Source organism: Populus euphratica, unplaced genomic scaffold (assembly GCF_000495115.2).
Source record: "Populus euphratica unplaced genomic scaffold, PopEup_1.0 scaffold24.1, whole genome shotgun sequence".
Lineage (NCBI taxonomy): Eukaryota > Viridiplantae > Streptophyta > Magnoliopsida > Malpighiales > Salicaceae > Populus > Populus euphratica.
In genome coordinates this window covers 149731-175132 of record NW_011499893.1, presented here as the reverse complement: position 1 = coordinate 175132, position 25402 = coordinate 149731, and the positions used below count along the sequence as shown (strand labels likewise).

At 34.1% G+C, this 25402-nt stretch overlaps 2 protein-coding genes across 6 annotated transcripts; one reads left to right on the top strand and one right to left on the bottom strand.

The window, feature by feature from the left end:
- Window positions 1-485: 485 nt before the first annotated feature.
- Window positions 486-18820, top strand: LOC105131493 (RAD3-like DNA-binding helicase protein). 5 transcript variants are annotated; one of them, XM_011034497.1, is made up of 25 exons: window positions 486-703; window positions 1001-1260; window positions 1588-1736; window positions 3285-3366; window positions 3467-3614; window positions 3795-3951; window positions 4180-4463; window positions 4613-4658; window positions 5687-5828; window positions 5915-6069; window positions 6158-6249; window positions 6331-6429; window positions 6546-6614; window positions 7061-7147; window positions 7871-7930; window positions 8013-8134; window positions 8403-8460; window positions 8583-8688; window positions 8998-9065; window positions 9156-9535; window positions 9614-9767; window positions 10778-10923; window positions 17307-17389; window positions 17895-17974; window positions 18439-18820. In XM_011034497.1, the coding sequence occupies exons 1-24, from the start codon at window positions 602-604 to the stop codon at window positions 17897-17899; spliced, it is 3054 nt and encodes a 1017-aa protein (XP_011032799.1). In that variant the 5' UTR covers window positions 486-601; the 3' UTR covers window positions 17900-17974; window positions 18439-18820. The 5 variants fall into 5 exon arrangements, with proteins under 5 accessions (XP_011032799.1, XP_011032798.1, XP_011032797.1 ...); XM_011034496.1 differs by having other exon boundaries at window positions 8019-8134; window positions 9156-9767; XM_011034495.1 differs by having other exon boundaries at window positions 9156-9767.
- Window positions 18821-19198: 378 nt separating this feature from the next.
- LOC105131494 (transcription repressor OFP14-like) lies at window positions 19199-20291 on the bottom strand. Its single transcript, XM_011034500.1, has one exon. The coding sequence runs from the start codon at window positions 20259-20261 to the stop codon at window positions 19380-19382; it is 882 nt and encodes a 293-aa protein (XP_011032802.1). The 5' UTR covers window positions 20262-20291; the 3' UTR covers window positions 19199-19379.
- Between the last annotated feature and the right edge of the window lie 5111 nt (window positions 20292-25402).

Here is a 25402-nt window from a genome sequence, read left to right as displayed (position 1 = left end):
TTCATGTTTATGATCAAATACAAGGTTTATTTCTGCTTTATCCTCAATAATCATATCGTGCATTACTATACAAGCTTTCATAATATTTGCAAGTATTTTTTTATCTCAATATCATGCAATTCCACGTACAATTACAAAACGATACAAGAGGGTGTGTTAAAGTTTTTGGATAGAAGCAAAGTATATGCAAAAATTCCCCATGACCATCCAATTAAAAGGGTATTTAGATATATTATATTAGTTACTTTTTAAAATATATTAAAATAATATATATTTTTTAATTTTTAAAAATTATTTTTAATATTAAAACATCATTGAAGAACATAAAAAAATAATTTAAAATAAAAAAAACTTTATATTTTTTAAATATAAAAACAAACGGTTTGTATACATTTTTTACTTGGTATTTCAATTAAAAGAAAACTGAAGACGAAAAGGAATAAATAATGAAACGACAACGGTTAATGACAAGCGGAGTGGCGGGAAAATCTCTCGCTTTCTTACTAGGGTTTTCATTCTCTTACCATCTCATTAACGGGGAAGAGAATCAGGAGACCATCAACAACTTTCCGAGAAACCAACCAGACCCTGGAAAAGGAAAATGCCGACCTACAAGATAAGGGGAATCGATGTTGATTTCCCGTTCGAGGCGTACGATTGTCAGCTCGTTTACATGGAAAAAGTCATACAGTCCCTCCAAAACGTAAGTCCTCAAGTATAGAACGCTGTCGTTTCATTGCTTCCTTAAACTTTCCACTCATCACCATTCTTAGCTTCTGATAATGCTCCGTCACGAAAAAAATCAACTAGTTAGAGAAATTAATTAATTTTAATAGCTATGGCTGCCAGCTGTTTCATTTTTCAATCTGAAATACAATTCTCGCAAGTTTTAATCCTTTTGTGTCCTATTATCGAAAAATCTGCCTTTAATTTACTTATTTTAGTTAATTTGTCAGTGTTAAAAGTCACAAATTTATGCTGTTTGTTCAAAATATGGCAGAAATGTAATGCCCTTTTGGAGAGTCCAACGGGAACTGGGAAAACTCTATGCCTTCTTTGTGCCACATTGGCTTGGAGGAAGAGTTTAGGTGGGTTTTCGACTGGTAAGATCGAAAGGAATGGTCGGATTGCGGGTGGTAAATTGGATATTGTGCCATCATCACAATCTGAGGATCGCAATCTTCCGACTATAGTGTATACTTCACGCACGCACAGCCAACTTCGGCAAGTGATTCAGGAGTTGAAGAGGAGCAGCTACAGGTTGGAGTTCATTTTCTGGTTTGATTTCTTTTGCAGTCAAAATTATTAACAGTGGATGGAATTGAATTCGGTTCTTGATGTGTTGCTTTTGTCTATTACTGTCAGCTGTATTTGTGTCATATGGTGGAAGCCAATGTCTTTATATTGAGGATTGTTGTTAGTTATTCACACATTCTTTTTGAATGATATCAAGGGTGTTGGGCTTCTTTGCAATAGATGTGGTGTTAGTAGTACTAGTAGTCTTTTTATTAGGACAAGTTCAATGGATCATTCTGATTATTGTGTTCAGTTAGAATTTCAATTTGCTAAAATTTAAAGAATATGCAGGCCTAAAATGGTAATATTAGGATCTCGGGAGCAGTTATGCATTCACGAGGAAGTCAGCTTACTACGTGGAAAAGTTCAGAATAATGCATGCCATCTTATTTGCAAAACACGGGGAAAGCGTCAATGCACCCATTTTTCCCGTGTTGCAGGTATTATACTTTGTGCATTTCTGTTGTGCTTGAATCCATCTACAATTGTTTTATTATGGTAATGTAGCCACAAAATGCTTGAAAGACACGACTTTCCACCTAGATGAACATTGCACAATCAAGATTTTGTGCTCTCAATAACTTATGCTGTTATATCCCAAACTTAGTTTGGATTACAAATTAATGGATAAAAGTTTTTGGTTGTGTAGGGAGGAGAGTAAGGGTCTATTTATATTAATAGGAAACTATTTTTCTTTTTTATTTTCAGTTTTCTTTTCATTTTCCAGGTTTCCTTTTCCACTGGAAAATTCAAAAACGTGTTCATTTGTTGAGAACAAAGATGAATGTTTCCATCAAAACCAGCTTTCCTTTTCCACTAGAAAACATGTTCATTTGTTGAGAACGAAGACAAATGTTTCCATCAAAAAATAAGAAATATCTCAAGATTACAATTTACAACTATTTTTCATAGAAAAACAAAACCATAATCTATAAGTCATCTTAATATTTTGTATTCATGATAATCTAGTTGTAGAATTTATTTCATTCAAATAAAAATTTATCATAAAAAGTTAAATTGTTAGCTTAAATAACATCTTTATATTTGATTTATGATAAAAATTAAATATGGCACTAACTAAATATGAAAATGTAAAAACAAATAATTTTAATATTTTTGTATATAAAAGAATTGTTTTTATTGTTTATGTCTTTTCTTTATTTGGAAAACAATGGAAAAGTTGTAAATTAAGTGTTTTCCTAATTCAGTACAAATTTGAAAAATGAAACACTAGTTTTCCTGTTTAGTAGATGGTTGTTGCATTTGAACATGAAGTTCCAGTTTTCTTCTTTTTTTATACTCCATTTTTTCATGAAATTGAAGTATCACTCTATTTCCGAATAGCTCTTTAAGTGTCATTGATTCTAAACCATGTTGTAACAGTTCATTCATACTAACATTGATTTTGTTTTGCCTGATAACTAGCTAAATGTAAAATACTATCCTATTCATGTAATTTGCAATAGAGAGACTTGTTACGTAAAGTATAAGATGCTCTCTTTTATCCTTGATTTAGCTCCGGTTTTCCTCCCCTTCTCTTCATAGTGTTAGATGGCCTTTCCTCAAATTTTCTCACAGAATGAAGTTAAATTTAATTTTCTTATTCCTGAGACTTGGCATCAATTCGACATTAAATGCTTTTACATTTCTACCCTTCTTTTTCTCTCTCTACTTCTTGCATGCACTCAGAGGCTATTCTCATCCTTCCAATGCTGTGAATATTTGGTGAATTCTTGGATGATAATTAATTAGAAGTTTTTTTTTTGAAAAAACAATTTGATGGATAAAGTTCTGTGGTGATGACTGTGGTCGAATTTAGCATAGTAAATATTTTATTGAATGTTTAAGATGTCACCGACACTTTCAGATTGCATTTGCAGATCACATACAATAAAGAGGTTGAACAGCTGAGCTCAAAGTTTATTTTTCCTTACAGTTATAATCTCAACAAAATCTGACGTCTATATGTGTCTGTTCTTACATTCTAGATTATGTGAAATGCAATCCCCATCTTGGAGATGAGCCTGTCGACATAGAGGATTTGGTTAATATTGGAAGAACATTTGGACCGTAGGTTTAATATCCTCTTTTACAAAAAAAACAAAAAATAATATTGAAAGGTTGTAGCCATTGATGGTTTTGTGATTATTCTGTCTGCTGATACTTGTAGATGCCCTTACTACATATCAAGGGAGCTCCACAAGGTTGTTGATATTTTGTTTGCACCTTATAACTACCTTATTGATCGTGGAAATCGAAAATCTGTTGCCATTGATTGGGACAACAGTATACTGATATTTGATGAAGCTCATAACCTGGTAAGCAGAAACAATTGGTGTTTTCTTTGCCAGGAAATTAGAATTTTCTTGTAAATTTGTGAAACCATATATGCTGGTTTCTTAATGTTATCATTTCAGAAAACAAAATTTTCTTGCTGACAGTCATCTGCATTTGATGTTATATGAGTTTAAACTCTTATATTAAAAAATACGCTGCAGGAAAGCTTATGTGCAGATGCAGCCTCTTTTGACTTGCCTTCTTGGCTTCTCACAGCTTGCATTTCTGAAGCAAAATCTTGTATTGACCTTTCTGTGACAAGGAGGGAAGAATCAAATGACAAATCATGGAATCCAGATAATTTTGCTATTCTCAGAGGTATTCTGGTCTCTGATTGCTTAATTCTGTCAATATGCACCTGCTATTCTTATATGTATGCAGTTGTTCTTCCTTAACTCAACTTGATCCATGCCTGTATTATCTCACTATATGCTGTCTAGGATTGCATGTTCAGATATACTTCCAGCTATTCTTCTTACAATTTTGTTGCTATGCTTGTAATTGATATGGCCGTACTTCTTGGGAGCTAATTTTCAACTGTTGCAGCACTTCTTTTGAAGCTTGAGAAGCGGATTGCTGAAGTGCCCATTGAATCCAAGGAATTGGGTTTCACCAAACCTGGACCTTACATTTATGAGCTTCTTGCTGATCTTAATGTTACACACGACACTGCAACTAAGGTCATTGATATAATCAAAGATGCTGCTGTTCTGCTTGAAGAAGATAAGCAGGACAAGTCAAAAGGCACTGGTTGCAGGCTGGAAAGCATTAGTGATTTCCTTCAAATAATTTTTAGAGAAAAGAACAACTCCCATGCGAATTTCTATCGAGTAAGCTTTAATTTTATGATTTGGTCATAGAATTGTGTAGGACTTGGATGGGAGTTTTATTGCCAATCTCGTTTCCCTTTTCATTTGCTGTTATTTCTGTTTTTTCTTTTTTTTTAATTTTCATTGAAACTTTTCTATGTTCCTTTTAGGTTCATGTGCAGGAAGGGGAGGCAAATGCTGCAGATGTCTTAAAAGGTATTCAGGGAAAAATCATGCTTTGATGTTAGTGTTCCACTATTCTTTATGTTCTCACTTGCAAAATCTCTTTTGACTTGCTGATCTTGCAAAATCTCTTTTGACTTGCTGATTTATCAGCTTAAACTTGCAATGCCCAAGTTAAATAACACATTCCATACTTGCATGATGTTTAATGTTTTGTATAAAAACTAACTCTCGGGAATTCATGTAAGAAATTTGTCTTGTTGAAAAGTATTATTATCCTGCCTTTGATACTGAGCAATTCTGCCATGTACTTTAGGTTTGGAGCATATCTTACTGAATCTAGAATTATCTTGAAATAGAGTGGCTTAGTGTCATTGTTGCAACATATTGGAGGGGCCTGGCAGTTTTAGGCTTTATAATGTAGTATAGACAATGGGTTGGTGGTAGCAGAACTTTATTAACAATGTTGTTGGAAAGCTCATCATGGGTCTCTGGTTCCACTTGCTGGGTTATCAGTTAATGTAATTTGCAGGTGATTTCATGTATACTTCAATAACAAAGGGGAAGTATCACAAAAGATTACAATCATATTTGATAAATTACTGACATGCATAAAAAAGGCTTTTAGTTTTTATACTGTAGAGAAAGAACAGAGAGGTTGGGCCAAAACGTGATTCCTCCCATCCTTTTTTATTTATTTATTTATTCCTGTAGATAATAATTACCTGAAAGATACCAGATTTTCCATCAAACTTGGCACAAAAGAAATAATTCCACTATATTTGGCCGTCAAGCTTTATGGCTTATTCATTTCCTGTGATTTCTTGCAGAGATACACAATATGCAACTCCATTTAAAGATTTTTGTGGTTTCAAAGGCTTTCTAACTTATGTTATATTTCAAGATTGATTGCATAACTCATTTTTTTCCTGTGATTTCTGGTAGAGATACACAATTGTAGGATATGAGTTGATTATTTTTATCGAACACACGCCTTCCTGCTACAAGGATAATTGTGTGAGTTTATATATATTCAATATTCTATTATTTTGATGGTGTAGGTAAGCCATCTAGAACGCTCAGTTGGTGGTGTTTTAATCCCGGAATCGCCATGCAAGAGTTCTCTCGAGTGGGTGTTCGCTCTATTATTTTGACATCCGGAACATTATCTCCCTTGGATTCTTTTGCACAAGAGTTGAAACTGTGAGTCTCTTTTTGTAGATTGTATCTTGTAATAAACTTAAATGACTTTAAAATGATGCTGACTAGAGAATTTGGTTCCACCTCAGAGATTTTCCCATTCGGCTGGAAAACCCTCATGTCATATCCTCAAGTCAGATATGGGCTGGTGTTGTACCAGCTGGTCCATCAGGTCGCTCATTGAACTCATCTTATAGAACCCGTGATTCTCTAGAATACAAACAGGAGCTTGGAAATGCTATTGGTATGTAACACAATTTATCAACCAAACTGTTTTTTCCATCTGTATCATTGTCCACTGATTGATGAGTTTTGTGAATTTTATTTTCCAGTCAATTTTGCCCGAATAGTACCTGATGGACTGCTTGTATTCTTTCCATCTTACTACCTTCTGGATCAATGCATTAGTTGCTGGAAGAATATGGTAAGGCATCATATACAAATACAGCAGTTTGTATAGCACATATGTTAGCTTTATCTCTGTAAATATTCTATGTTGCTGCAGAGTCAGGCAAATTCAACAACAATATGGGAAAGAATCTGCAAGCATAAGAAACCTGTTGTAGAACCTAGACAATCCTCACTGTTTCCTCTTGCAATTGAGGTAACTAACACAACCTACAAGTTAGGTCAACATGATTGCATATTTGTTGTATTTACTATCAGAAACTAGGATGTTCTTTTGGATTCATATCGTGATTGTCTACATAAATTGGCTAGGACTATATGGCTAAGTTGAAGGACACCTCAACTTCTGGTGCAATATTTTTTGCTGTTTGTCGTGGCAAGGTATGCCTTCATTCAGACTTGTGAACTACTCTTCTTTGATGTTCTTACCTAATTAAGTTTCTGTATGTCATGCTGGCTTGTGAAGAGGGCAATAAACTTGCTTTGATTTTTTTATTCCATGGCTTTGGTCTTTGAAACTATCCAGGACAATATAATCATTTTAAGATGCATCCAATACTTTAATAGCGCATCATCCATATGTACGCGGGACATAACAGTACACGTACGTTGATGTTCTGTTGTGTGATCTCTCTCTTTCCCAAGATATTTTTCAGTTCTGAAATTGACGTATCCGGCATATATGTACCTTCACTTGTATAACATAAGCTGTTTGGTTGCTTGATAACTTTTTCTGCGTGCTTTGCCTTTTACTTTATGTATGCATGCAATTTTTTTTTTATAGAGTTGCACCTGTTTGTCATATTTGACTGTTAGTAGGTTCTCAGGTGAGTGAAGGATTAGATTTTGCTGATCATGCTGGAAGAGCTGTTGTCATCACTGGCATGCCATTTGCCATGAGGACCGATCCTAAGGTTTTGTCTATAACCCTGCTTTTTCTTGGGTTTTTACTTTACCTTAGTTGCTTAATCTATTTGACCTTTTCAGTTGCTGTTCTTAAAAAAATTGTGTTTGTTAGTTCTGAAAGAATTAATTGATTCTGGAAGCATCACTCGATACAAAGTTAGAATTGTTAGTGGTTCACAATTAAATGATCTATTGATGGCCAGACAAATTAGATTAATGCAACTTATATATTTGGTTGGTTTTGCCATCATTGACTTAAAGTTAGTTACTGTGCTTCCTATTGTTTTATATGTTCTTAGCATAGGGAAATTGAAGATTCACATTTACAACATTCTTGTAGTTGCATTTATTTTTACCAGAAAATGAGAGTTTGGATTTCTTAAATCCAAATGTTGATAATAATGAGTTTTCTACTTTCATCTTGGTCTCGGTATCACAATCAATCAGGTTTATGTTGATATTTAAAGTTGTTTGAGATTGTGATGTAGTCACAGTTTATTTTCTGAGAGACTGCATGAAAACTGGAGAAAAGTCTGGAGCACGTTTCTGAAAATTTGTTTCCCAAAAAAGAAAAAACGATTTGATTTCCTTGTATGCTCAATGTATGACAGCTACTGTGTATTGCCTAGAAAGAGGCAACATGTATCCTTGTAACACTGCAGTATTTCCTTGTATGGCACATGATTATCTGTAATTCTAGCTCATGTCACATGTTATATTATGCTTGTCAGGTTCGTTTGAAGCGTGAATACTTGGATGGACAGACACACTCACAAAGAGATGGATGTAAGGTAATGTCCAACATCACATTATGGTTGTCAATTATATCTAAAAAAATGTGTACAATTTTGTGAATTGAGTTAGATGCTGAAGTTGCAGGTTCTCAGTGGAGAAGAGTGGTATGGTCAACAGGCATCACGGGCTGTAAATCAAGCTGTTGGACGTGTAATCCGTCATCGCTATGATTATGGAGCAATTATTTTTTGTGATGAAAGGTTCTTTCTTATACTTATTATTGGTTGTCTTCACTGAAATGCACACTCATCAGACCTTCAGGTGGATTTTGATTACACTTGTTACAACTGTTTGTGTGTGAATGAATCATTTTCAAAATTATCCTGTGCGCAGCTGGATTTAAACTCTAGGATTCTATGGTAAAATTTAAGGCTCTCCAAATGTGTTTTTCTCTGAAATTTTCTTTTAGCACATCGTTATAAACTTTAGATTTTTGTGGGATTGACTCAATTTTTGAATCATGGGCAGGTTTGAACATCCTAATCGCCAGACCCAAATATCACTTTGGATACAGCCTCACATCAAGGTATGTATTGCAGGTTTTGGAACAACCCTTTTGGTCTCCAATCTCCATAGCTTTCTTCTTTTGTCAGTGAAATAACCTTTTTGATTGACAGCTGTTATAAGTACTGCCTTCTATGTTTTCAGTGTCACTCTAAATTTGGGGATGTGGTTTTTACATTGAGTCGTTTTTTCCGAGATGGAGGAAGTCGTGATGCTGCAAAGCTTAGGTCAATATCAAGGGAAGACACCGGTAAAGTATCTTCTAGTTTCTCAATGTCATGAATTTCATGGTTGTTGTTTGGGGTTATCTATTCTGTTTGCTAGAAAATATTTGGCAGTCTATCTGGCCCTAGGGATTGCTCTTTTACCTCCCTTTCTCATAATAAGGGATGACTCATCCTTATTATGGTTAGCACGAATGACACTGCTCCTCAAAAAAATACTAGTAGTTTGAGGAAGACATCTCTTTATATACAGTGAATTAGCTCCTTTAATGCATTTTCTTTTTCCTGAAGTTAACCAATTGATTTTGCAACTTTGGGTTGTGTTTCTCCTGCAGAAAATATCAAAGTAGAAAAGAACACACAGCCTTTGGACAAATTTTACCTGGACAGTTTTCTTTCTACGGTACATCCAGGATAATGTGACCACACTTGTTTTTACATCTTTTGAGTGTTGTTCTCTTAAGAATTTTTTCTTGCTCATGCATGTCTACAGAGGACACCGGATCAGGGTTGCTCTTCAAAATCATTATCTTCTTTACTTGAAGCTAAAAGAGGCAAGGATTCAAGCCTATCAGAGAACGTTTTTCCTGCCAATCGCTCTTCTCTCTCTCCCTTCAAGGAAAGTCAGGATTTCAAATTAAATCATTCACGCAGTGAAATCTATAATGAGAAAAAATTGTTAATTCCTGGGAGGATAAATATACAACATCAAAATGCTGGGATGATTGATTTGACTAGTAAATCTTTAATGGATGAAAGTCAAAGCAGAAAGGAGCTGGTGCCATGTTCTGCAAAGAAGCGAAAAGTTTTTCATGCAGGGTATTCAACTGGTCAGATTGGAAATACCCACGAGCATGCATCCAGTGCTGAAAGGTCACAATCAATTGCCCCCCTTTCCCTTTCTAGTTTGGTAAAACTAGAGAATCCACTGATTTCTGTAAATAAAGGCAGGCAAAATGCTCAAGTTAGCTCAACATTGCCAATTAAAGATCATGCAATCACACATAAGGATGCTGAGATCCTCACTCAAAAAAACAAAGATGTTCAGTCTACTTCTGTGCCTCGTGATGATGAGCAAACAAGAGGATCAGCATTTCTCATTCAGGTGAAATGATTTCAACCATGAAACCTAGCTAAGCCTGAATTTGGCATTTTTCCTTTTCAAGTACTCCCTGGAATGGTGACTAATACCTGCTCAGTTTCTAACTGAAATAAAAGCTGCTACGCACCACAGGTTTGTAGCTGGATGGTGCGTACCTTGCCCACTCATTGGGCTTTCCATGGATCGAGTCCTGCTGGGCTCGCTGTTTAGGTGTTTAATGTACTATAAGGATTATAACCTCCCATGGAACAGGGAAAAAAAAAAAAAAAACAGAGAAAAGAAAAGAAGCGTGGATTGTAACATCTTAAGCGGTGCTTGGATTTTTATTCCTGGTCTATCATGTTATTCCAGTGGATCATGTTTAATGAAGTGATAACTCTGCTTTCTTTACTCCAGATTTATATGTTGCTCATATTCTCTTGGCTTCAGAAAAGCTCTGTGCTCCTGCTATTACCTTTAGCGTTGATATGTTTAAGCTTTTTTCTTTTAGTAATTCTGTTTAACGTTTTTAGGTTATAGCCATCTTTTCTAAGCTAAGCTTTAATTATTTAAGCTTTTTTCTTTTAGTTATTCTATTTTTCACCTTTTAAAGTTACAGCCATCTTTTCTAAGCTAAGCCTTAATTATTATTTTGGTGGAAAGGAAAGATGGGTATTTCAGATGCCTCAAGAGTGTATTTCATTTTCAATTAGTTTGTAAAAGAAAAAGAGAAAAAAAGCTGGTGGATAGAAGGGTTGGTGGTGGTGATTGAATATAATACAATTTCTTGTATTTTTGAAACATGTCAAAAATTTTCTGCAGGGATGAATTTTCCATAAGAATGAGTTCTCCTGTACCATGCTTTTGAGTTTTCAGACTATTTCTGCTGCATCTTTTTTTTTTTTAAATTTTAGAAATAGGAAAAATATAAAACAAACTTTCTGACAAACATTTTATTTTTATTTACGTTTTCCTCTTAACAAATTGTCTTCAAACTCCTTTTGTTATGGCTTACCAACTTTTTTTCCCTACAGGTTAAAGAGAAACTTAACGCTGCAGAATATAAAGAATTTGTGGAGTTTATGAAGGCGCTTAAATCCAAAGCAATGAAGATAAGCCAGGTTTTACAGTCTATCGTGAGATTATTTTCTGGACCAGAGAGATTTCCTCTTCTTAAAAGGTATAAACCACCATCTATGACAAAAATGATGAGTTTTGTCTAAATGCCTCTCAATAAAGTTCCTTCCTTTACATAGAACCAAATACCATAATACATCTCTAATTACAAGGCTGATTTCTAGCTCTAACCTAGCTAAATATGGAAACTACATATACAACTATATAATTAGCATACAATTAGAATCCTATAATTAACATGGTTTTAAATAAGGCCATCCCATATCTATTGAACCCCCCCTTAAATTGATGATGGTAAATTAAGAAGCATCAATTTGCCAATCAGAAATTGATGGCGTTGTTAGGTCATAGCCTTGGTAAATATGTTAGGAAGTTGAAGATCAATGGAAACATGCGGAAAAGTGATAATCCGAGTATCAACAGCTTCCCGACTAGAATGGTAGTCCATTTCAATATGCTTCCTACGACTCATGAATAACAAGATTGGTCACAATCTAAATGACACTTGTGTTGTCTCCTCGAAGAGCAGTGAGGTTGAGTTTAGAGAAGCCAAGCTCAACTAGTAGACCACGTAGCCAAATAATTTCAGAACAAGCAGCAAACATGGCATGATATTCAGATTCTGTAGAGAATTTGGACATGCTTGCCTGCTTCTTACTCTTCTAAGAGATCAAGGAGTCGCCAAGAAATATGCACCATCTTGTAATAGAGAGACGAGTATCGAGACATTCAACCCAATCAGCATCATTACATACAACAAGGTGAAAAAGGAGTATTGACAGGAAAGAACAACCCATGACTAGGTGAGCGTCTGAGATATCAAATGATACGACGAACAACAACTAAATGTAGATCATGTAGAGATTGTATAAACTGGCTAACCTACTAAATTGTTAAAGAGATATCATGTTGTCTGATCGTTAAATAATTTAGGTCCCAATTAGTTGACAAAACACAGTAGGATCAAGGAGGTTGCCTTTCTCATGATGATATTTTATGTTAATCTCAAAAGGAGTTTCACAGAGGAGGTATCCTGAAGACATGTCAAAGTAATCAAATCCCGCATATATTATATTGATTTAGGAATATATTGGAGGGATTGATGTGAACCTCTAACCCTAAGAAGTATGCAAGCAGACCAAGATTTTTCATATGAAACGAGGCCTAAAGATGCTGATGGAAATGGGTAATCAAGACAGAATCCATCACAGTAATAATAATATCATCAACATAGACAAGGAGAAGAACAACACCCATAGATGTCTTGTAAAGAAACAAGAGCATACTTGCTTTGCTGAAAAGAAAACTGAAGCAAGGTGGTGTGAAATTTGTCAAACCAAGTTTAAGGAGCTTGTTTCAGTCCATATAATGAGTGCTTCAATTTACGGACATTCAAGGAAGAGGTGGAGATCAGACTAGGAGGTGGTGTCATGTAAACTTCCTCTTTAAAATGACCATGGAGAAGGATGTATTTGACATCAATATGATGAAGCGGCCAACCTTGTGAAGCAGTAATCGAAATAACAATCCATTTTGTAGTCATTTTGCTGATCAGAGCAAAAGTCTCCTCATAGTCCATCCTATATTCTTGTTTGTTACCAAGAGTAACCAACCACGCTTTATATCAATCCAAAGTCCCATCAAAATGGAGTTTGATCAAGTAAACCCATTTACAGTCAATAACTTTAAATAGTTGTTGGGCAAGGAACAACATCCTAGATGTAATTATTTTTAAGAGTGTGAAGCTCGTCTACCATTGCCTCGCGTCAGCATTCATGCTTAATTGCCTCAAAATAACATGTAGGAATCGGAATGGATGACAAAGTATCATGAAAGAATGTAAGAGAAAATCCATATCGATCAAGAGGACAAGAGTAGTAGAACAATAAGGACGAGGGTTGGAATCCGACTCAGTCACAAAAGGCATCGTCTAAACAAGCTCAAATGGTAGGTCAGGCTAAAAAAGAGGCAAAGTTGGGTGTCATTATCTATGCACAAATCCAATCTTAAACAATTTAGGAGTAGAAGGCCAGTCATCAAGGTATGGAAGAACATGTGTCTCAGGTACGAATGCAAGATGAGTGGGAAACAAATATTGATTTTCAAAGAAAACAACACGATGAGATATACAAAATTGAGCACGGATCATAACAAATATAACTTGTGAAAAATAATATAACCCATAAAAGCGTATCTAATAAAATTGAGCAGATATTTTATTGTGTTCATGAGAAGACAAAATGAACAAAACAAACACATCTAAGGGTATGCATGTTAAGATAATGAGGTTTTTGTTGATAAAGATGATAATTAGGAGTCTTAAATTTCAAAACACTAGAGGGTAATCTATTAATTAGATGGACTGCCATGGACAAGGCTACAAAAGATTCAAGCAATAATGCATGAGCAACATCTAGCAAATGGCAATTTTAATGTTTGACCACCACTTTGTTGAGGTGTATAGAGACAATAACGCTAAGAGACAATGTCTTTTTGGTTAAAAAAATCATGAAATTCCACGAGACATATTCCCCACCCGAATCAAACCTTTAAAACTTTAATACCCGAAAAAAATTGAGTTTCAACATAAGCAACATATCATTGAAAGATAGAAAATACCTCACATTTAGAATGAAAATAAATCCCGGTATGTTGTAATTGTTGATGAATGTTACAAAATATTTATAATGTGCATGAGATATAATTGGAGAAATACCCCATGCATCACTATGAATCAAATCAAAATGTTTTTCAGCATGAGTACTATGAGAAGGAAAGGAAAAAGACTTACTCTTACCTAATTTGCATGTGGAACAATCAAAAGAAATATAGGAAGAAGATTAATCTTTATTGCCTAACAAACCAGAGTTTATTAAATGAGATAAGACAACAAGTTTAGGATGACTCAAATGTTTGTGCCATATTTTACTTTTATGGTTTACAGCAGTACAAGCCATAAAAATAACTGGAGGAATGGAAAAGTGTAGAAAAAACAATCGCCCAACTTTAGGCTCCTTTGCGAGTATCTTCTCGGACACCTTGATCCTGCATAAGACAACCATAACAAGAAAATAAAACATCATAATCATCATCAACCAACTGGCCTATTGATATAAAACTAGTGAAAAGTTCAAGAGATACAAATACATCTCTAACATAGGAATTGTCATTTCCAATATCATGAATAGGTAATTGACTATCATTAGCAATTTTAATTTGTAATGATCCTGAATATGACCAAATATTGTGAATGGTGTCAACAAAACTAATTATATGATTAGATGCACCATATTCAAAAAGCCGATTATGCCAATATTTTAATGATATGAAATTTTTACCTTGAAGTCCCAAGGTTGAAAAAACAGAAATAATCATCTACTTGACCATCTCAGAAGTAAGGATATGAATCACTAGTTGTAGAAGATGAAGAACTAACTGTAGCCTGATGATTCGGAGGATGAGTAGGGTAGTCTCTGATAATGTCTTGGCTTCTTGCAATAATTACAATATTTCTTCACACGACGAGTAGCAATATGTCCATATTCCTTCTAGCTATAACATTGAACTTTTTGCATGTCTTTATCTTTTCCTTTCACGTGAGCAGCATAATCAGTGACTTTAGTGGGTAATTTGTCTTGCTGGAAGGTAGCCTGTGTAGCAAGATGTTGCTCTTCACAAAGTAACTCCCCATAGCAAAGTAACTCCCCAAAGCACATATCTAAAGAAGATGAGGGATTGCGATTCATCAAATTAGATGGAGCAACCTCAAACTCAGGTTGCAATTTTATTTAAAACTGATTTCTTTTGCTCTGTTCATGAACCTCCTTAATTGCAGCAAGAGAACCATCAGGTATCTTTGCATAAATTATATTAGCAAATTCTTCCTATAAGATCTGAAATCCAGTAAAATGCTCCTGAATGGAGAGATCTTCATGAGTATAATTTGCAATTTCATACTCCAATTGAAATCATCGAGCCATGTTGTTATGATTATAGACTTTTTTCAGATATTCCCACATATTCTTAGTAGTCCTCAGATGTAGAAGAACCAGATGCCAATAGTGGTTAACATCTAGGTCATGATTCTAGCATCTTTGATCTTTCACTAAGCCAACTTTGAATCCCCAGTAGGAGTCGGATCACTTCTATCTATGTGGCCCTGTAAATCTTTCCCCGTAACAAATAAATGAAATTGGAACTCCCAGGTAGAATAATTCTTACCCCGTGAATATCATCCCCAAGGACCATGAATCACTAGTGGTCATGATACCAAAAAAGAACAAGTCCAAAGTCTAGTAATTAAACAAGAAGTCAGCAAGCCCAAATCACCAAAACAACAACAAATCAACTGGATAAAATTAAGTTCAAACCTTATAAATGACAATCTAAAAAAGCCCAATCCACTTTGACATTAGATATGAGCAATAACACCTAAGATTACACAGACAACTAAAAAGGGTTACAAAATTTGCCGACAGCCAAAAAGATCAATGGAATGATCCCAAACCACCCTCCTAGCAAACACTCAACAATTCTAACCCCTTTGACAGTAACTATAGGATGAGACAGCCCTAATTTGAATGTTTAGGCTCTGATACCATGATAGAAACAATGAGTTTTGTCTAAATGCCTCTCAATAGGAGTTCCTTCCATTATATAGAACCAAATAACATAATACATCCCTAATTATTTCCAACTGCAACTTAGCTAAATATGGAAACCATATATACAACTATATAATTAGCATACAATTAGAATTCTATAGTTAATATGGCTTTAAATAATGCCAGCCCCTATCTTACTGACAATCTATACCATTTGTAAGAGTTTCTACATATGCCTGTAGATCAAAATTTTGAATTGAAGGCTCTCTCATTCTCTCTCTCTCTCACTACACACACACACACACACAAACTTTGTTGGAGGCCTATTGTGCGCTGGACTACTCAATTTGAGGGTAAACTCCCGCCTCTCGGATGTGAGTGGGATGAAATCCCAGGTTGCTTGGTGTGATGTCAAGTGACTTCACCAGCTAAGCTAAGGCAGCATGCTCCTAGGCTGCATGTCTTGATTGTTTTGAGATATATCTTTCTATTTCATGCTTTGCAGATCTTGTTATATGGCTATTGTTACTGCATGGGAAGAACTAACTCTTATCAATTGTTAGTACCTGTAGCCCAATTGGATTTTTATCGTTTTACTAATTTTAGCATATATCAATGTGGCTGCACCTGTTATATTGACCCTGCAGTTCTGAGATATTGCTAGTTGCATGACATTTTAGATCATTGTGCTTGCAGATGGAACTGTGCATGAAGCTACAGATAAAGTTTGGTTGATTAACTTCTTGTGTTTCCATCAGAAATTTATTTTTATACCTGCCTGTACATATCTTATCATGAATTTCAGATTTACAAGCGCTTTCAGTCAAATAATATTGAAATTAGGCTCCTCTAAGATCTCTTGTTCTTGTTATTCTTATTCTTCTTATTTTCGTTGACAACCTATAAAACAACAATTAAGTCCTTCCTATATTCTAAAATTTTCATCAGAAGCACGTCTTAGTTTCTTCAGCTTGCAAGGAATTAAGTTGGACAATCAATTATGGTATCCATTGTATTCCTTATCACAAGACAGGAAAGTTACCTCTTCAATTATCCACCACTGGAAATATTAGCCACTGAGATGATATGTCTGATCATGGTTGATATCATGCACCTTCTCTAGTATAATCTTTGTCGTATTATGACTCAGTGCTATGTATATTATAATGCGACTGTGCTAATATGTACCTAGTAAGTAGCTGTAGCATCCGTTTTCACTAGGGTCTAAATTCTACTTGTTCCTACATTTTAGGTTATTCAGAAAGGAACCAAATTTTACAATCTTTGTTTCCTTCTGTATTTTTCCAGGGAAATGATTCTCTTACGGTCTCATAGAATGAACAGATCATATCAGGAGTCTGTCATACATGTGGATCTTATACCTGTCCATTTCCCATTAGCGAGTTTACTTCATTTTGTGGATTTGATGCATAAATTGTCTTTTCTCCAGCAAGTCCATGTAAATGTGCCCGCTGTTGACAGTTTATTGGTTGAATAAGTTACCAAGTAAATGTTCTTCAGGAATAAAGTTTAATTTGTCTTGGTTCTTAGGATTTTGATAGCAAATAAATAAACTCCTACCCTGTTTGGCATCATTTAGGCATGTTGCTCAGCTTAGTAGATTGTTCTGATTTCTAATTCTGGTAACTGGAAAGGTTTGAAGAGAGCTATTGATATTCTGTGTCTTTCTTTTTTGTTATCACCATTCTGCCTGACTAACAATTTACAAATGCTGCTAGATATTCCTTTTCTTCTAATCACATGTTTTTTTAATTTCTGAAAAATATCTGAATCTAGCTCTCCTTTTGTCAATTATTAACAGATTCAAGGATTTTGTTCCCGCAAAGTACCACTCTTTGTACGAGCATTATCTTGAAGGAAATGACGATACACTCGGCAATCAGAGTAAGTAATTCTACTCTTTCAGCACGTGACATAATCATTCAGAATAAGGGACTCCGCTTGGTTTCATATTTAATTGCCCATTAGTCTTTTAGAAAATATATGATTTGGTTTTGTTGTTTTTATGGCAAGTATAGATATGTAATGCACTGCCTTTTCTTATCATTTTTAACATCTGACGGTGTTTTTTCCTTTCACGCTGTCAATTCCACTCTAAAGCGCTACAAATGGTTAAATATCACTTCAAATGTGTATGCGTTAACTCTACTCCATGTATGGAGTGTGATTAACATGAAAGGAGAAGGAATAATCCCACTCAGCTATGGTTTGTTGCCAGTTATAGATGTATTAATATCCTACATGCAGGACTAGTGAACAGTTGGGAAATTTCTAAAGGTCTCTCAATGAAACTAGAGTAGTGTAACAATAAAAATGAGTTCATTCTTTAATTCTTGCCTGATATCTGTTCAAGGAGAGTTGAATTTCTATTTCACTTTATATGATGCAGCATAAGCAGTTTGGAGAGAGTTGCCTAACTCCACAATATAGTTATGGCAAAGTTGAAAATTCAGAGCACGGTTGAATTTTGTAAGTTTCTATTTCGATGGTTAGGTATTCCTTGTGATTTACAATCAAACTGTCTAGTGTTTCATTCTTCCCGATGTACAGTGGAATGTAAGTTTAGAAACAGACAGATAATGGGGACAAAAAAAAAAGATAAAATGAGAGGTAAAAGAAGTGAACTATATCTCAGAGGCTGTGGCTGTGCGGGTGAGTGAGAAAAAAATAAAGAGGAATTTCTACGGATACCCTTATTTAGTGGGCTATATAGCTTGGGTCGGGCTGGGCAGATTATTGTAAATATCCTGACCTGTTTCTTGACCTGATCTGTGATATTTATTTATTAGGTTTTTAATTTTAATATTCATATTATTTGACTCTGACCTTCAGGGCTTGAGTTGGATTAAATAATATTATATGTTTTTTTTTTTTTAAATTTCAATTGATTGTTATCCAGGCAGAAAAGTTTGAAGTTTTGAGATTTTTTGTAGGCTGGAATGCTGCCTGTATGGAGTCAAGAAACCCTTTCAACCAGCTTTTCCAGACGAGTGTATGTGCTTTGCAGCGGAGTTTTGACTAGAAACTAAACAAACCTCCACCGTTGCTTCCCGGTAATTATATTGCCAGAGAATCCGGTCCCGTTGAGTTATTGGAGCCATATTGATCAGAGATTAGAAGAAAGGTGTCAACCTATTTACTGTTGTATGGTGGTGGTGATTCATCTGAAGCTTTTGGGATCAATTCCACTGTCTTAAAAAAAAAAAAAAAAAAAAAAAAAAAAAAAAATTAGCCCTCTGATTCCGGGCAGATGTGGAATTAGGTTTTAAACAAAATTTTATTTATTTATTATTGATAAATCCATGCCATTAAATAGGCGATTCCATAGAAAACAAAATACTAGTAATAATTAATCAAGGCCAAACCGGAGACCCTCTGAAAACCCATCACCAATTCAAGCCTCCCAATTCAAAGCACTGATTTAGGGCATGCATGTGAAATTAATTAATTGGCCAAGGCGCACTCCTCGTATTGAGCCAGCATCTCGTCGTTCCTATATGTGCATGCATGTGCACATACAAAAGTGATTGCATGATTATAGGGTTGGATAATAAAGTAATTAATTCCTTCTTCTTTAATTTCCATATATAATTCCTAGCTCGCTAGGATTCAAGCGGGGAACATGCAGCAGACAATACCATTTTAAACATCCACAAATCTCACCAAAAACTAGAACACATTTAAAATCAAATCAAAGTTGTAAGAGGTCATATATCCATTCATAAATAAAGTATATATGGCTATAGAATATATATTGCATGTGAGGTCTAATTAAGGTGGGTAAGGCCACGAACAGTCTGATTAAGGACTCAATTTCTCTAACCACTCCTTCAATATATAATTCCTTCTTAAACCGACAGAAATAACCAAAATCTTACGTTACATTTTCCAATTTCCTCCTCCCCCCTGATCTTGCAATTCGAGAATGGCGTGATCTGACAGGAACCTTGTCCGGATTCTTGCGCAAACCAACAATGAGGTCCACGAAAGCACTGAGTATGAACTTGTGGGACGTTTTCTCATTCAAGTTCAAGTAACATAGCAAAAGCTCTTCCATGAAGTCCCAATCAACCTTACCGTTATTCTGCAATTTTTCTTCCACCATTTCTTGCATGGACCGCCGAAAATCATCGTAGGGACTCGGAGAGTAGGTTAGCACTGCGATGCAGTCATCTGGTAGCCTAACCTGCTTTGGATCATTTGAAGCAATTGTGGCAGAGTCGTCATTGAGGGTGGTGGTTGAGACTGAGGTTGAACTTGAACTTGAACCCATGTTCTCGGAGGTGGCAGTTAAGCTGGACCGTGCCTCTTCCACAAGTGAACCGGATGATGAGCCCCGCTCCACAAAGAATCGATGGGAGCCACACAGATCCAGTGGTGGATCAATATACCTAGGTGAATCAATTAAAATCTTGTTCATGCTCGGAGCTTGGTCACCTCCTCTAGATCTACGATCACTTTCCTTTTGAAAAATATTCCCATCGTCATCATTGATATAAAGTGACCTAAAATTCTCGAAAAGGAAGCGATCCACATCAGAGAGTGTTGCCGCGCCACCCTTCTCCTCGTCTCCTTCATCATGACTCTTATTCTGGTTACCAGCTATGGCAAAGGATAGTGTTCTAGGGTGTTTGCAGCCTCTTAATATCCAGTTCTTTGAATTTGAGAAAGAATTAGAAGATAATTGGATATTTTGGGTAGGGTTTTTGATCTTATAGATGTAGTCTTGGAGAGACTTTTGGAGTTTCTTTGGCATTTTTTTTTTGGTATCTGGCAAGAAAAAGTATGTGATGAGGGTTAGGGTTTAATGGGAAAATGGAGATGGTGGTGGTTTATAAATGAGAAAATTATGGAAGTTAACATTAATAATAATAATAATAAAAAAAAAAAACCACTTCCAAATATACAATTTTTTAAAGGCGTTAAGTAAATACCCTCAAGAAGAACAAATAAATGTAGGGTAAAAAAAATTTGACAAGAAGAAAAACTAATGGTAATTAAATGCTAAATAAATGCTACCGTTCGAAAAACTGACGGTAATTAAATGCTAATTATTGTTCTTTACCATTGACCTTCCATGCAAGATTTTGAGTATGCATATATGGTTACAAGATTATTAATTGTGTATCTAAAGATGGTAATAAAATCATCTTTCTTGCTTCATTTCGACGTTAATGGCTTGAGTTATGGATTGATTCAGTGTTTGCGATATATATTTGTGGCGCCGTACCTTCCTGTTAATAAATCTTTGATTTGAGTGATTTCCATTCTTGACTTTTGGTAGAATTCTTACCGGAAGTTTCTGCTATCAGGCTGACACACAAAAAAAGGAGGAGAAAGAGACGTCAGGGGAAAACAGTAATTTAATTTTTGGAAATGATATCTATTTAAGGAAACAAAGTTATCATATGCATGACCACTATATCAAGCTTGTATGTGTAATCTTGTTAATTAACAAACATTTCTATTTGTTGAAATAATATTGTTTAACAAATTCTTGATGATATAAATTGAAGTTTTTGTTTTTAGATTTATTTAATAAATTAATATCCTTTAATTTTTAAAGCAATCTATAATCTGACAAGTTTTGGTGATCATCAAGCACTATTATTTTATACACCTAGACCAGAATACATGGGCAACTTGGGCAAAGATTCAAGATCCCCGCTTAGCTAAAAAAATCTAAAAAATAATTAAGATATATTTGTCACTATTTTATAAAATGAAAAATACCCCTCACTCAATTAAAAACTCTAAATACAAAATGAAAATAACTCAAAACCATACTCTTAAGATATAAATGAAAAATAATTAAAAAATATTTCTTAAATATTTTAAAACATTCCATTTATAAGGTTTTATTCATCTTTTGGCCGACTCTAACCTGGGCTAAATGTACTTCCTACATACCTATATATATATATAACTCTATCCTGGGCTAAATGTACTTCCTATATACCTATATATATATATGTATATATATCATTTCCTCTTTGAAATTTATAATTTGCATCTTGTAATTTAAATCCCATTAAACTTCATTTTATTTTATCATAATTTAAAAACTGGATTTATAATCAACAAACAAATAACGATGTCATAAAAACACTCCACTTATATTAAGCCTCAATATATATATATATACATATATATATATTATAAAATAAATTATATAAAATTTATATTATTTCATAACTGTCAAAATATTTCATTATTAGAATAAAATAAAATAAATAATTCATAATATTTATTATATTGAAAAATTCAAACTTAATTAAAATAGTTTCTTTCTTTTTAGAAACTCCAACAGGATTGCTAAATCAATAGGTGAAATGACATTTCTCTCAATGAAGTGTTATTTGTGCACATTATATCAAAAAACTAAAACATGGAGATGGTACAAATAATCGTCGAGCAACGGCTATTTCATCTGCACTTGCCCCTTCTTCCTCTTTAAAAATTGATGCAAGAAAATGGAGCCAGTTCGGTGGCTGCCATGGGTAGTTTTGTTGGTTGTTTGTGGCTGTGCACAGAGGCGTGCAGAAAAGGGTTGTGGCCCGGAGCTTCGGCTAAAGGGAGAACATGAAGGAAAAGAAATTTTTTTTTTTTTTTTATTTTATTCAAAGTAAAACGATCAAAGTTTTATGGTTCATGATAAAACCTATAGCCTCCTTTTATTTCCCTATTTTCTTTTCAATTGATAGTACCTGTAGCCCAATTGGATTTTTATCGATTTACTAATTTCTTGCATATATCAAAGTGGCTGCACCTGTTATATTGACCCTGCAGCTCTGAGATATTGCTAGTTGCATGACATTTATATCACTGTGCTTGCAGGTGGAACTGTGCATGAAGCTACAGATAAAATTTGGTTGATTAACTTCTTGTGTTTCCATCAGAAATTTAGTTTTATACCTGCCTGTAGATATTTTATCATGAATTTCAGGTTTACAAGCGCTTTCAGTCAAATAATTGAACTTAGGCTCCTCTGAGATCTCTTGTTCTTGTTAGTCTTATTCTTCTTATTTTCCTTGACAACATATAAAACAGCAATTAAGTCCTTCCTATATTCTAAAATTTTCATCAGAAGCACGTCTTAGTTTCTTCAGCTTGCAAGGAATTAAGTTGGACAATCAATTATGGTATCCATTGTATTCCTTATCACAAGACAGGAAAGTTATCTCTTCAATTATCCACCACTGGGTAGGGTTTTTGATCTTATAGATGTAGCCTTGGAGAGACTTTTGGAGTTTATTTGGCATTTTTTTTTTTGGTTTTTTGGAAAGAAAAAATATGTGATGATCAGGGTCAGGGTTTAATGGGAAAATGGAGATGGTGGTGGTTTATGAATGAGAAAATTATGGAAGGTAACATTAATATTATTATTAATAATAAAAAAAACCCTTCAGCATTTCAAATATGCAATTTTTTAAAGGCGTTAACTATAATACACTCAAGAAGAAAAAATAAACGTAGGGTAAAAGAATTTTACAAGAAGAAAAACTAAAGGTAATTAAATGCTACTTTCCTTTACCATTAACCTTTCATGCAAGATTTTGAGCATGCATATATGGTTAGAAGATTATTTAGGGTTTGACCAATATTTGATTTAATTTACGGGCTGCTGAGTTTTACTGTGATTGATATTTATATGTTTAAATCAGTAATTGTGAATCTAAAGATGGTAATAAAACCATCATTCTTGCTTTATTTCGACATTAATGGCTGGAGTCATGGATTGATTCAGTGTTTGCGATTTGTATTTTGCGATGTGCATTCGGGCGCCATACCTTCCTGTTAATAAATCTTTGATTTGAGGGATTTCCATTCATGACTTTTAGGAAAATTCTTACCGGAAGTTTCTGCTATCAGGCCAGCTTGACACACAAAAAAATGGAGGAGAAAGAGATGTCAGGGGAAAACAGTAATTCAATTTTTGGAAATGATATCTATTTAATTGATCAAAGTTATCATATGCACGGCCACTATATCAAGTTTGTATGTGTAATCTTGTTAATTAACAAACATTTCTATTTGTTGAAACAATATTGTTTAACAAGTTCTTGTTGATATAAATTGAAGTTTTTATTTTTAGATTTATTTGATGAATTAATACCCTTTATTTTTTAAAGCAATCTATAATTTGACAAATTTTGGTGATCATTGAGCAATATTATTTTATACACCTAGGCTAGAGTTGGCTAGAATATATAGCAACTTGGGCAAAGGATCAAGACGCCCCCTTAACAAAAAAATTCTTAAGAATAAGTAAGGTAAATTTGTCAATGCTTTATAAAATAAAAAATACCATTCACTTAATAAAAAACTTTAAATACAAAATGAAAATTGCTCAAAACCCCACTTGTCAAATCTCTTAAATGACTTCTAAACACTAGCTAGCTCTGAACCTACCTATATTAGCCATGAGCGATTACTGAGTGGAGTTGAAAGAAGAAAAAGACTTGACATGCCACTCGTGAGTTCGGAACAAACGAAGTAGAAGGGATCAATAGTTCCAGGGAGAAGTGAAAAAGACGAGCACTTGAGATCACGGAGCCACCATTTAAGACAAAGCTAAACGAGGCCATACTTGTAGTAAACTCCTCGCTAAAAAGAGTGAGCTTATGGAGCCAACGAGCTGAATCTATTTTGTCTCTTAATAGCCGATTCTAAAACATATTTTTTAAATATTTTAAAAGATCCTCTTTTATATATATATATATATAACTTTATAATTTGCATCTTGTAATTTAAATCCCATTAAACTTCACATTTTTTGCCACGACCTGAAACTCAAGTCCATGATTAACAACTTAGAAGCAATATTATAAGGACACCCCACTTATATCAAGTTTCAAAATATACATATTATAAAACAAATTATATAAAATTCATAATGTTTTGTAACTTCCAAAATATTTTATTATTAGAATAAAAAAATGAATAATTTACAATATTTATTATATTATCAAAATCCAAACTTAATTAAAATAGTGTATTATTGAAGCCTTTGAGACATTAAATGAAAATTGAAAAAAAAAGTCTCATGGACAAGTAAGGTATACCAACCAAAATTAAAGAAGCAAGAACACTCAATAAAATCCACTTACTAAGAACCTGAAATAATATTAAAAATATAAAGAGCTGAATTCAATCAACTCAATAAAAGAATAACATTTAACATACAACTTATATATTAATAGTTTGCAAGTCGATATATTTGCGTGATTTCTCCAACAAAGGTTGTATATTTGCGAGTTTTGGTTTTGATTGGGCTTTTAAAAACTGTTTAAAGCATATTAACATAAAGTAGTTGAATACATGTTAGAAATCAAATGACATCCAAAGGTGACTAAATAACACCCGAAGGTGATTATTGTGGGAGGATAAGTTACCAAAGGTTGATACCTCTCTCACTAGCCAAGTTTACAAATGGCCTGAAGGTCATGATCTTCCCTAAAGTTGTATATACCATCATTAGGTGCATGGGGTTGGATTTTACTTGAAGTCTCAGTATATCATATTGAATAGAGTTTACTTCAATAAAATAGAAGTGCGAATTCAAAAATTGATGAGTACTATTTATATATAAGAAATTAACTAGTTGTACTCATCATGTATTTAACATACACATTTAATTTGTATTACATGCATATTAAAGATTATCCTATTTATCATGTATTTAACATACACATTTAATTTATATTACATGCATATTAAAGATTATCCTATTCACCTGAAAAACAAAAATAAAAAGCAAACAAATGCAAAACCGAAGACTATTAAAGATTGTTAAGGGTAATTAACATGACTAAAAGATTGATGTCTTCTCGCAAGTGTAGGAGTGTTGAAGTAATAAATAACCCGGCAAGACCGGGCTCGAACCACAGGGAGGTT

Excerpts from the sequence above, each read along its gene's own strand:
- LOC105131493 (XM_011034495.1), top strand. The coding sequence starts at position 602 with ATGCCGACCTACAAGATAAGGGGAATCGATGTTGATTTCCCGTTCGAG. Across the intron at positions 8,689-8,997 it reads AATATCAAGGGAAGACACCG|AAAATATCAAAGTAGAAAAG; the intron begins GTAAAGTATCTT and ends TTTCTCCTGCAG. Across the intron at positions 9,066-9,155 it reads TGGACAGTTTTCTTTCTACG|AGGACACCGGATCAGGGTTG; the intron begins GTACATCCAGGA and ends GCATGTCTACAG.
- LOC105131494 (XM_011034500.1), bottom strand. The coding sequence starts at position 20,261 with ATGCCAAAGAAACTCCAAAAGTCTCTCCAAGACTACATCTATAAGATC.